Source organism: Bos grunniens, chromosome 23 (genome assembly GCF_055505025.1).
Source record: "Bos grunniens cultivar Pamir isolate PY7600 chromosome 23, Bosgru_T2T1.0, whole genome shotgun sequence".
In the NCBI taxonomy this organism is placed as follows: Eukaryota; Metazoa; Chordata; class Mammalia; order Artiodactyla; family Bovidae; genus Bos; species Bos grunniens.
This window is the reverse complement of record NC_141187.1, coordinates 18,383,135-18,395,350: the sequence shown is the minus strand read 5'-3', so window position 1 is coordinate 18,395,350 and position 12,216 is coordinate 18,383,135. Positions and strand designations below refer to the sequence as shown.

At 40.8% G+C, this 12,216-nt stretch overlaps 2 protein-coding genes across 5 annotated transcripts in view; one reads left to right on the top strand and one right to left on the bottom strand.

The window, feature by feature from the left end:
- The window catches only part of POLH (DNA polymerase eta), a 29,192-nt gene extending 22,021 nt beyond the window's left edge, over window positions 1–7,171 (bottom strand). The window contains exons 1-4 of one of the 3 annotated variants that reach the window (XM_086371783.1): window positions 6,890–7,171; window positions 2,298–2,438; window positions 1,677–1,811; window positions 146–527 (exon numbers count right to left, since the gene is read on the bottom strand). In XM_086371783.1, the coding sequence (XP_086227909.1) occupies window positions 146–179 (34 nt within the window). In that variant the 5' untranslated portion in view covers window positions 180–527; window positions 1,677–1,811; window positions 2,298–2,438; window positions 6,890–7,171. The remainder of the gene's footprint in view (window positions 1–145; window positions 528–1,676; window positions 1,812–2,297; window positions 2,439–6,889) is intronic. The other 2 variants (XM_086371781.1, XM_086371782.1) reach the window with 2 other exon arrangements.
- A 275-nt stretch (window positions 7,172–7,446) lies between these two features.
- XPO5 (exportin 5) overlaps window positions 7,447–12,216 on the top strand; it is a 42,683-nt gene continuing 37,913 nt past the window's right edge. For both annotated transcript variants that reach the window (XM_086371780.1, XM_086371779.1), the window contains exons 1-5: window positions 7,447–7,580; window positions 8,986–9,107; window positions 10,118–10,190; window positions 11,241–11,378; window positions 11,578–11,760. In XM_086371780.1, the coding sequence (XP_086227906.1) occupies window positions 7,476–7,580; window positions 8,986–9,107; window positions 10,118–10,190; window positions 11,241–11,378; window positions 11,578–11,760 (621 nt within the window). In that variant the 5' untranslated portion in view covers window positions 7,447–7,475. The remainder of the gene's footprint in view (window positions 7,581–8,985; window positions 9,108–10,117; window positions 10,191–11,240; window positions 11,379–11,577; window positions 11,761–12,216) is intronic.

Genomic DNA, 12,216 nt, shown 5'->3' with positions numbered 1-12,216 from the left:
CCCTTCTTATGAACCAAGTTATACATTAACCTACAAATAATGGAAGTGCTCAGTCAGCCTTCTACTGATAACTTTAACCTGCCCTAGTTATGCTTAAGGAGAAACTTGATTTTACAGATTTCACAGCTTCTCAATATCCATATACCTGGAAAGATAAGAGAATTTGTATATCCTTCCATGTGAGTCCTTGAGATTCATTCCCGTTGTAGGTTAAGTTTCCTTTCATTGAATCCAAGGAGGAGCAGTGTGACCAAGCAAAGCAGGTTCCAAAGGCAGGAAGCAGAAGCAATACTGATGCTATGGAAGTACCTTTCTCAACAGTCCCTTCTGTTGTTGTAGGCCCTTGGGGAAACCCTTCAATGCAGGTGGTTGGCAACAAGTCTGCTGAGATAGGCTGATTTTGGAGCTTTTGTAGTCTCTCTTGCACAGCACTGGTCAGGTCTAGATAAGCCTCATCAATGCTGCCACGTTCCATTACAGCAAAACGAGACATTACCTCCATCACTTCCATACTGGCATCCCGGTACCTAAGAGCATGACAGCATAATATACTCACATACATACAGACCAAGGAAAGGATGCTCTTTTGCAGTAGCTGGTGTTCCTTCACAGACTTGAATAAATTACTCCAAGGTATTTTTACAAATACTTGAAAAACTTAGTGTGTATATATACATATATATATGTTTCTGCAAATCATATTTTTATTTTTATAATGTGGCATCTCAAGTTAACTATTAAAATAATTTTAAATTATCCAGGTCTTAATAACTTTCTGGTCTATAAACATATTCTTAAATTTTTTAAAACTGCCTTTGTTCGTTACTTGATGAAGATTTTAAGGGTAAAATAAATGATCCAGTATAAAGTTGGTGGCATGTGGCTTTTCAAAATCACACTGTGAAGTCAACTATATTTCTGGGACATGACACTGTCTTTCCCAGCCAGCATAAAATTCTATTCAATGCAATGTAACATATGTCCATTAGCTAAATTAATTCTACTTTAGAGTAATAGTATTAATCTTCAGTTAAATCTGTCTTCTTTTCTGGCAGTAATTCCAATGCGAGGTTGGCTATGACACTCACTTTTAGACTTCTGATAGGTGAATTCAGGAATATCTCAAGTCCCAAGTCAAAGCATGATCCCTACACACACCACCACACACAGTATAGTGTACTGTGAGAACGTGGGGATCTGAAAAAAAGTTGAATCCTGTCTTCTACTTCTTAGCTGTGTGAAATTAAATTATTTAACCTCTCTAAACTTGCCCCTCATCTGTGTGTGTATGTAGGAATGAGTGGGGAGGGGTGGGGTAGATAATACTAGAATTTACTTTATAGCGATGTGAAATTTAAGAGACACTGCCAATGAAAAATTTCACAGTTTTGGCCTGAGAACATGGGAACTGGTATTAAGTTTTAATTACAATAACCAATTTTTAAACATTTAAGGAACTGAAAAGGTATTAAGGGTAGATATCATTATAGGTAATAATGATTCTCAACTGTCCTAAAATATAATATTAAAATCTGTTTTCATTTCACACTGAAAAGTTGGCTGACTGGAACCTTTTCAGATGTGATTTACACAAAACAAATTAGAAAACATCAGTTCCTAGCCTCATGAAATGATTCCAACTCCTCCACTCCCCTTAAACCATCTTCTCTTCTTACTTGGTGAGGTTAGCTTTTCCATGGAGCTCACGAATTTGTGCCAGTAGAAGATCTGGACATAACTTCTTAGCATCATCTGCCCACATGTTTCTAGTGACCCCAAATGCACGAGCTTCATAACTTACAGCAACTATTCTAAGGTTAGGAAAAAAGGGGGAGCAAAAACATGACATGATCATAAGCAAAAGTAATTAAAATTCAGCATGATGAATAGGTTAAAACATAATAGAAACTTTTTGATCACAGATGCTACTATTTTTTGGCCATGGAGCAAAAATATTACATGATCATAACAATTTCACATGATCATAAAATTTCATGACAACTAGGTTATAAACATAATGGTAGAAACTTTTTGGCCACTGATGCTACTATTATTTTTTTTAAACTTTTTGGCCACACAACAGCATATGGGATCTTAGTTCCCTGACCAGGGATGGAACCCATACCCTCTGGAGTGCAGTCTTAACCTCTGGACTGCCAGGGAAGTCCCACTGATACTACTATTCATTCTCAAACACAGCAGTTCAGAACTCTCAAAAACAGGACCTAGCATAGTGCCATGTATTCTCAGAAATTAAAACCGTAGTTTAGAGTTATAAGAATAACTATGATACATACCCACCACCCTTCCATGATGTGTACTGTACAACTGCACAAGGTTTATTCCTCAAATGAGGATTTTGCCGCTGTTCCACTTGAACGAAAAAACAGTCCATGTCCACTAGAGCAACTACCCGGTCTCTTCCATCAGTCATTTTCCTGTAAGACAATATATTATGAACAGTTAGAAAGGATATTGAATCTAAATCACCAAAGAAAGCTGTATTTCCATTCTTTCATTGTCGAATTACCATAAGCATGGGAGCATGGAAACTAACAAGAATGAAACAGGCATTTTCATATACTGCTGGCAGGAGAATAACAAATTGATACAAGTTTAGAAGGATAATAACATTAAAAGCTTTAAAAAATACCCATTTCCCCCCCCAAAGAACTGAACACTTTACAGAAGATATTCAGATAGTCAACAGGCACATGAAAATGGGCTCAATGTCATTCAGATCAGTCGCTCAGTCGTGTCCGACTCTTTGCAACCCCACGAATCGCAGCACGCCAGGCCTCCCTGTCCATCACCAACTCCCAGAGTTCACTCAGACTCAGTCCATCGAGTCAGTGTATCACTGTGTATCCAGCCATCTCATCCTCTGTCGTCCCCTTCTCCTCTTGCCCCCAATCCCTCCCAGCATCAGAGTCTTTTCCAATGAGTCAACCCTTCGCATGAGGTGGCCAAAGTACGGGAGTTTCAGCTTTAGCATCATTCCTTCCAAAGAAATCCCAGGGCTGATCTCCTTCAGAATGGACTGGTTGGATCTCCTTGCAGTCCAAGGGACTCTCAAGAGTCTTCTCCAACACCACAGTTCAAAAGCATCAATTCTTCGGCGCTCAGCCTTCTTCACAGTCCAACTCTCACATCCATACATGACCACAGGAAAAACCATAGCCTTGACTAGACGAACCTTTGTTGGCAAAGTAATGTCTCTGCTTTTGAATATGCCATCTAGGTTGGTCATAACCTTCCCTCCAAGGAGTAAGCGTCTTTTAATTTCATGGCTGCAGTCACCATCTGCAGTGATTTTGGAGCCCAAAAAATAAAGTCTGACACTGTTTCCACTGTTTCCCCATCTATTTCCCATCAAGTGATGGGACAGGATGCCATGATCTTTGTTTTCTCAATGTTGAGCTTTAAGCCAACTTTTTCACTCTCCACTTTCACTTTAATCAAGAGGCTGTTTAGTTCCTCTTCACTTTCTGCCATAAGGGTGGTGTCATCTGCATATCTGAGGTTACTGATATTTCTCCCGGCAATCTTGATTCCAGCTTGTGTTTCTTCCAGTCCAGCGTTTCTCATGATGTACTCTGCACATAAGTTAAATAAACAGGGTGACGATATACAGCCTTGACGTACTCCTTTTCCTATTTGGAACCAGTCTGTTGTTCCATGTCCAGTTCTAACTGTTGCTTCCTGACCTGCATACAAATTTCTCAAGAGGCAGATCAGGTGGTCTGGTATTCCCATCTCTTTCAGAATTTTCCACAGTTGATTGTGATCCACACAGTCAAAGGCTTTGGCATAGTCAATAAAGCAGAAATTGATGTTTTTCTGGAACTCTCTTGCTTTTTCCATTGCCAGCGGATGTTGGCAATTTGATCTCTGGTTCCTCTGCCTTTTCAATGTCATTAGGCATAGGGAAATGCAAATTACATGTACATCAATGCAAACTGCATGTACAAATGCAAATTACAGTGTACATCAGTGGTGGGATAAAGCCAACAGTTAATCTAATGGACAGACAAATTTCAAATGTAAGTTCAGGGTAAAGAGAAGCACAAAATAATATATAGTATCAAAGCATTCCTGTGCATTTTAAAACTCTTTATTTTGAAAAACTTTTATACTTACAGAAAAGTAGCAAACATAGTAGGGTTCTCCCATACCCAGTTTCCCCTAATGCTACATTTTACACAGCACAATTATCGAAACTAAAAAATGAACATTAGTATAATATTCACACTACAAACTTTACTTGAATTTTACCAGTTACTCCCATTAATGTCTATTTTTGGCTCCAGAATCCAGCTTAAGATCCAGTCTTAGTCATCACATCTCCTTAGTCTTCTCCAATCAGTGCCATTTCATGTTTCTCATGACCTTGACAGTTTCAAAGGGAACTACTCAGTTGCTTTGAGAACATCTCTCAATTTAGGTTTGTCTGATGTTGTCCCCCCTTTTTTTAAATAAATTCTTTTAAAAAAATTGTATTTATTTTGGCTGTGCCGGGTCTTCACTGTTGCTTGTGCTCTTCTCTAGTTGTTGTGAGTGGGGGCTACTGTCTAGTTGCAATGCACAGGCTTCGCACTGCAGTGCTTCTCTTGTTGCGTAGAACAGCCTCTAGGTGTGTGGACTTTAGAAGCAGCAACTCCTGGGCTCTAGAGCACCAGCCTAATTGCTCTGAGGCATGTGGGATCTTCCTGGGTCAGGGATCAAACCTGTGTCTCCTGCATTGGCAGGTAGCTTCATTACAACGGAGCCATCAGGGAAGCCCTGATGTTTTCTCTTGATAAGATTGAGGTTATACATTCCAGGCAAGAACATTGTGGAAGTGTTCTGCTTTTCTCAAGTCATGTATCATGTTTGGAGGTACATGATGTCACTATGTCTTAATACTAGTGATGGAAAACGTATCATTGAATATTGACAGTGTTTGCTAGGTTTCTCACTGTAAAGTTACTATTTTTTCCTTTCTTAGAAGAGATACTTTGAGACTATGCACATACCCTGTTTCTCTTCAAATTTTGAACTTCTGAGCACCCATCAGTGGATCTGGCCTGTAACAATTACTTTGTAGTGTTCTGATACTGATTTTCTATCTATTCATGTTCAACTTTTGAAGACAAAAAGAAGACAAAAAAAAAAGAAAATACTACACACTATTTGTAGACAGACATATGTAAAGGTATGGATGCTAGATTGAAAGAACCTTATAAACTGTTGACAGAGGCTAATGTTTTCATTTAACATTGTTAGAAATCTGAAAGAAGGCTTTAGTAAACGAAAGCAGTGGCTCTCAAACTTTACTACAGATTGGAATAACCTAGGAACCTTTAAACACTATTGATTTCTGGCTTCTACTACCAGACATCTAACTTAATCAGTATGGGTGTGACATGGGCATCGCAATTTTTAAAAGTCTTCTCTAATGCGCAGCAGAGATTGGAAACCACTGACCTAACGTAAACAAGATATTTGTGGAGATACCAGTAATTCATGATTTAAATATGAAAGAACACAGGTTTTACAGTTGAGTAGGCACTCAACTGTATTTTTTTTTTAAGTGTCAAAAATTAACATTCACCTTGAAAAAAGTGTCATGCTACTACAAAGCTGAAAGATTAGGGGTAAAAATGATGACTTCAAAAAATCAGAGTAGTCAAGGCATTGCTGTTGTTGCTGTTAAGTCCCTTCAGTCGTGTCCAGACTCTGTGCAACCCCATAGACGGCAGCCCACCAGGCTCCCCATCCCTGGGATTCTCCAGGCAAGAACACTGGAGTGGGTTGCCATTTCCTTCTCCAATGCATGAAAGTGAAAAGTGAAACTGAAGTTGCTCAGTCGTGTCCGACTCTTAACGACCCCATGGACTGCAGCCTACCAGGCTCCTCCGTCCATGGGATTCTCCAGGCAAGAGTACTGCAGTGGGGTGCCATTGCTTTCCCCGAGTCAAGGTATTAATTCCTTACAAATTCCACTCACTGAAAACAGGCAGAATGTAATACTTTAAACCATACCATACCAGAAATCACTTTGCCCTGAAGTGGCTTTTGTGTAGTCTTTGAATAGATTAATATTGATTAAAAAATAGCAAATGCATTGTCTCATACACACACAGATTTACATTGGATTAAAAATAGTAAATGCATTGTCTCACACACACACACAGACTTACATCGGATTAAAAACAGTAAATGCAATGCCTCTCTCTCACACACACACATATACACACACAGACTTACATTGGATTAAAAATAGTAAATGCATTGTCTCACGGACACACCCCTAGGTACCATATTAGATACAAATACTAGAAGTGGAGTAGGAACAGGGAGCAGTGATTTAAGTACAGCAAACATTTCCTAAATATTCAAACACCAAAAACGGATATTTAGATTTTAACTGTTTTAGTTTTCAGTTTACGTATTTTGCTGGAGAAAGCAACAGCTTTTTAAAGATAAAAAGTGAAACACACTCTATGTTAAAACTTTCCTTTGGGAATAAGGATTAGGCTACACCTCAAATGACCAAACACCTCAAATGACCAAAACTCTACAAACCTTCGGTATTTGCAATTCCTCATCTTTAACGATCTCGATTTACCAAGATCTGTACACAACACATTTAGTGCCTATCAGGTGATAACACAGCCAAGGAAAACAAGTACAAGTGAAGAGGGAAGTTTAAGAGCTACCATTTTTCCCCACAAGAAAAATTCTCTTAAAAGGCAATACGAGGGCCTTTTCTGTAAGCAACGCTTTCTACTTCATTGAAATTTCGGTCCAATGTTGTCCTCAATCACTGCTATATTATACAACCAATAGCCAAGGCAACATGAAAAGTCTAAAAACAGAGATACCGAACGGTTCTAAATTCTCTTACCAATGTGACGACACTTGGCAAAACCGCCACCCGCGGACGCCGTCGAGACTGGGCTAAGTGTCCACTGGAAGGACGTTAAAGCGGTCTTGAATATTTGTCCGCTTTCTGGGAACGGATCAGTCGGTTTCGAGGCAGATTTGTTCCCCGGGACGACGGAGAAAAGAACCGAGAGTCGCAGACGGCTCTTGCCTAGGCAGCTGCCAGCACAGACGGGCGGGTCCAGCCTTGGCTAGCACAACCGGCACACCGCCTTCCTGACAATCGCACAGCGCGCGCGCCGCCGGGGACCGTTGACGCGCCTGCGTACCGCGGCCCCAAAATCTCTCGCTCCGCCCACCAAGGAGCAACCGTCATAAGGGAGCCGCCACTTCCGCGGGCGCATGCGCACTGGCACGTCGGGCGCGTGCGCAGCGCCGGCTCTTTCCCGGCTGGATCTTCGGCGGCTCACGCTCCTCCTCCTGCTCTTCACCGCCCCGCCTCGGCCCGCCGCGGCCCGGTACCAGCGTGTGGTCCCGCCAACGGAGCCGTCCGTGCCTCGTGCTCCCAGGACTGCGGTGCTGCGCGCTCGTGGTGCGTGGCACTACTCATGGCGATGGATCGAGTGAACGCGCTGTGCGAGCAGCTGGTGAAAGCGGTGACGATCATGATGGACCCCAGCTCCACCCAGCGTTACCGGCTAGAAGCCCTCAAGGTACCTGAGTTCTGGCCACCCGGGCTTGCCCCGAGACCCTCCCCCAGCCTCAGCAGTCCCGGCGCAGCCCACGACGCTGGCCGTCTCCCGCCCACGCGGCCCCTGGACCTCGGTCCCAACCCCGGGGGGCCCTCCCCCTTGCAGCTCTCCGCGCCTCTTCCCACTCCCCGCCTTCTTTGCTCGCCGCGCCTACCCTTTTCCCGGGACGCTCTGGTCCCTGCTTCTAGCCATCTCTTCTCACCGACACTCCCCACTGCCCTCTCCTCCCCCTCTCCCCGCTTCTGTTTACTCTTCTTCGCACCACGATCCCCTCCACAGCTGGCTGAACCCACTTTATTCCCCTAACCCCCACATTCCTGCATCCCATCTCCTTCCCGTGGAGCACGTGTCCAACCCGTCCCCAACATCGGCCACATTCTTTATAGTCTCCCTCACTAAACGTTTTCCTGCTGACACACTCTCCTGACTCGCCCTAACCGAGCTCCAGCCTCTCTAGTGCCCTTTTACTTACATCCCTACACTTCTCCCTAACCCGCTTCTGTGTCTTGGATATTTCTGGCTTAATTCTCAACCCCCCACCCCCATGTTTTTTACTGTGTGATATTCTTAGACTATTTTGCGCAAAGCTGAACTTCTACCACTTATTTTGCATTTTAGCAAGGGGTTTTTGGTTTCCTGAAAGTAGTTTTCTTGACTGCCAGATTCTCTACTACTGAGACTGCTTCTTGTGTAAATTAGGAAAGCTAACACAAAACAAATGGGGATGCTAATACGATTTGAGTTTATTCCCCCATCAAACAATGTATGTGGGCAATGAGAAATGACCACTGGAACAGTACTGTGTGTGTTTTAAGAGATGTAACTTCATGAAGTAGAGTGAACATCACTTGGAGGAAGTTTTACAATGTATAGATGTATGCCATAGGATTTGGAATCAGAAGTATTTGGGTTCTGTTTGTTGTTTTACTATGAAATAGCATAAGTAGAATGCTATAATGATCTTGTGTATACCTATCACCTAAACTCATATGAAATAACATAAGTAGAATGCTGTAATGATCTTGTGTATACCTATCACCTAAACTCAGCAGTTGTAAAGACTTTAACACATTTGCTTTATTCCTCCCCCAACCAAAGGTTTTTAACCCTAGTAATTGTCATTTCACCCCCATGTGCTTCACGGGTTTATCTCTAACAGTTTTTTACTCATATAGGTCACATTATTTATTTTTTCCAACACTAATTGGCCATTGCACTGGAACTATCAAAGTGAAAATAATCCTTTATATAATATTTATCTAAATTTTGCCACTTAAAACAATAGCTCAGGTTGGAGTTCTGTTTTTTTCCCTAGTCCCACTTTCTCTTGGCTCCTAAGGGAAACACTAACTTTTCTTTTTTTCAGTTTTGTGAGGAGTTTAAAGAAAAGTGCCCTGTCTGTGTCCCCTGTGGTTTGCGGTTGGCTGAGAAAACACAAATTGCCATCGTCAGACATTTTGGCCTTCAGATCCTGGAACACGTTGTCAAGTATGTGAGAGAGCAAATCTTTATTTCTTATATAACTCTTAGAGATAGTCTTTAGGTGAGTAGAAAAGAGCAATCCCCAGGCAGAAAGGAATGCTTCCTAGAGGTCATCACAGCCTATTGGGAGCTCTCATACAGAACTTAACCTTTCCCTAGTTTCTTCATCTGTGTAAAGTGCATGGTACATACTAAGCACTCTGCAAATATTAGCTCACATCACTTAGCATTTATTGAGCTCCTAATATATGCCCACCAATCTCAGAGTCTTTTTATAATAATGTGGTGTACAGGTAAATAAATACCTGATTAGACACTAGAAAGACACTGCCTTTAATTTATTTTTCCTTAAGTTTTGAGTGTGCATGGCAGGATTCTAACCAGGATTATATGAGAATAACTAAAAACCTGTTCTAACTTGAGTCTCCTACCCCTACTGTGTATCTGAAGAATCCATCAGCTTTTAAGATTTAGTCACAGTTTTTCTGGAATTGTGCTGTTATTACCTTCTAAGCCTAAAATAGTTAGATAGCATCACTGACTCAGTGGGCGTGAATTTGAGCAAACTGCCGGAGATGAAGGACAGGGAAACCTGGTGTGCTGCAGTCCGTGGAGTTGCAAAGAGTCAGACACAACTTAGTGACTGAACAAAGCAAGTCTAGAAAGGGAGTCAGTACTATCAGATTCTAGTTTCTGAAAACCAACTACATTGTTGTAGTTGTCCCAGAGACGTATTTGCTTATGGTCTGTCAATAAAATCAAGGGGGGAAGCTCAGCTGCACAGATCCTACCTGAATTCTAATTAATGGGTCACTGTCTATATTTAACTCTTTTTGCTTTTAGCATTTTGATTAAATGTGGACTGTTTCTGTCCATTTTTTGAAGGATACAAAATCCACAGTAGAATTTCTGAGTAAAATCACCAGCATAATTTTAACATAGGAATCAAAGCTAATCTCTCCTGAAGAGAAGGCTTCTAATGTTGCTCTGTTGACTTTATACATTTTGGTGGCCAGGTTTCGATGGAACAACATGTCTCGATTGGAGAAGGTCTATCTGAAGAACAGTGTCATGGAGCTGATCGCAAATGTAAGGAATGGTTGATTGGAAGACTTGGGTTTACGAGATAGTTTAGACAAAGTGTGACTTTTCCAGTGTAGCATTTGTGTAACAATTCACGGGTTCTACATAATATTAAATATTTATATAATATTAAATGTTACCTTCAAATTAAAAAGAACCAGCATCACTGGAAGTCACAGTTCATCCCATTTACTTGGTTTAATTAATCCTTTATGTGTTGACTTCTATTTTTTAAATTATGAAGACAGGGTAGAGATAAGTAAACATTTTTAACAAATGAATAAAAGTCTTAGATTAATCAGTTATAGATTAGATTGCACTTTGCTGTTTCCTTTTATTTTAAACTGAATTATTTTATGTTACTAGCAATAAAAAAATAGGCTAAATGAGTTTATTTTGGGAGTTCGACTATAACTGTACAAACACATTTAGAATCCACAGCCTTTATGTTCTTTTTAACAAAGGACATGAAAAGGGGAATTCATGTCCTTTTCATCCCCAGAGTCTAGTGTCTTTGATAGAAAAAAAAACTCCCTTCAAAATTATTAACTGAGCTACCTAGAATTTATATTTTGTTAGTTCTGGGGAGATGTGATAGAAATCTTAATCCATTAAACTTGATACCAGACTTGAGAAGAGAGTCCCAATAATGGTCTTCCTGTGTCTTCTAAACGTAGAACTGTTAGGAAAATATTCAGTTGCTCCTGAATCTCTCACTTTATCAGCCTTTCAATGTATTCCTTATTTCCATACTCTTCTACTCTGGCCCTCATACAAAATGAAACAATAAGAAAGTCTCTTCAGTTTGTAAAGAACAGTGATGTCTTCCTTGCTCCATGTGACAGCCATTTTATTAGCTGATGCAACCCTCTGTTAAGCTTTAAGAGGGAAGAATGATCAGTGAGAATGCAGGACAGGTGACTCAGACATGAAGAACAGGTTGGTTGGTTTAGTTTGAAAGTAGGCCTGCTCCTAAGTTTTCTACACTCTTACAGCCCAGTTTTTTCCTTTGAATTCAGTCTTGCAAACCTCTTGATGTCACTTATTCTTTTGCAGGGAACACTGAACATTTTGGAAGAGGAGAACCATATTAAAGATGTTCTGTCTCGAATTGTAGTAGAAATGATCAAGCGGGAGTGGCCACAGCACTGGCCTGACATGCTAGTAGAACTGGACACTCTTTCCAAACAAGGGGTATGCAGTACAGCTGTATCAATTCAGGGTTTTGTTTTTGTTTGCTCTTCTGAGTTTTTCTGGTTTGTCTGTCCTGTCAGCAGAAAAGAGCCTTGGGTCATATTTATGATGCACAACGTTTTCACAATATTGTAAATCAACTATACATACCCCAATTTTAAAAAAAGCATATTTAACTACCTTCTTTCTGTTGGTGTAGGAAACGCAGACTGAATTAGTGATGTTCATTCTTTTGCGGCTGGCAGAGGATGTAGTGACCTTTCAGACACTACCCCCTCAAAGACGAAGGGATATCCAGCAAACATTAACCCAGAACATGGAAAGAATCTTCAGTTTTCTCCTTAACACACTTCAAGAAAATGTAAACAAGTACCAACAAGTGGTAAGGGATACCGGTTATACCCCCCACCTTTCATCAAGTTCTGTTTTCTGATATGAGTGGGTTTGTGTGTGTTTTGAAGTTAATCCTGCAGCAAGGAATTAGGGTGTTCAGGTCAGTAAAAGAAAAGGCTATTTTATAAGCAAAACAGAAAGATGACAGGAAAAACTGGAATTAATTTTCTAGGAGGTTCAAGTCAGTGAGTTCCGAACATACTAGAAAAAATAATTCCCTTTTTAGTAAGAAAATTCCTGAGATAGTGTAAAAATGAAGCTAAATTTTTTAAAGTTTAGTACAGTGGTTCTCAGTGGGAGGGCAGTTTTGCCATCCAGGTTGTCACACCTAGGGGCTGCTGCTGACATCTAGTGGGTAGAGGCCAGGCATGCTGCTGAAGATCCTGTAGTGCCCAGAACAGTTTTCCATAATAAAGAATTATCTGACCCAAAATGTCAATAGGAT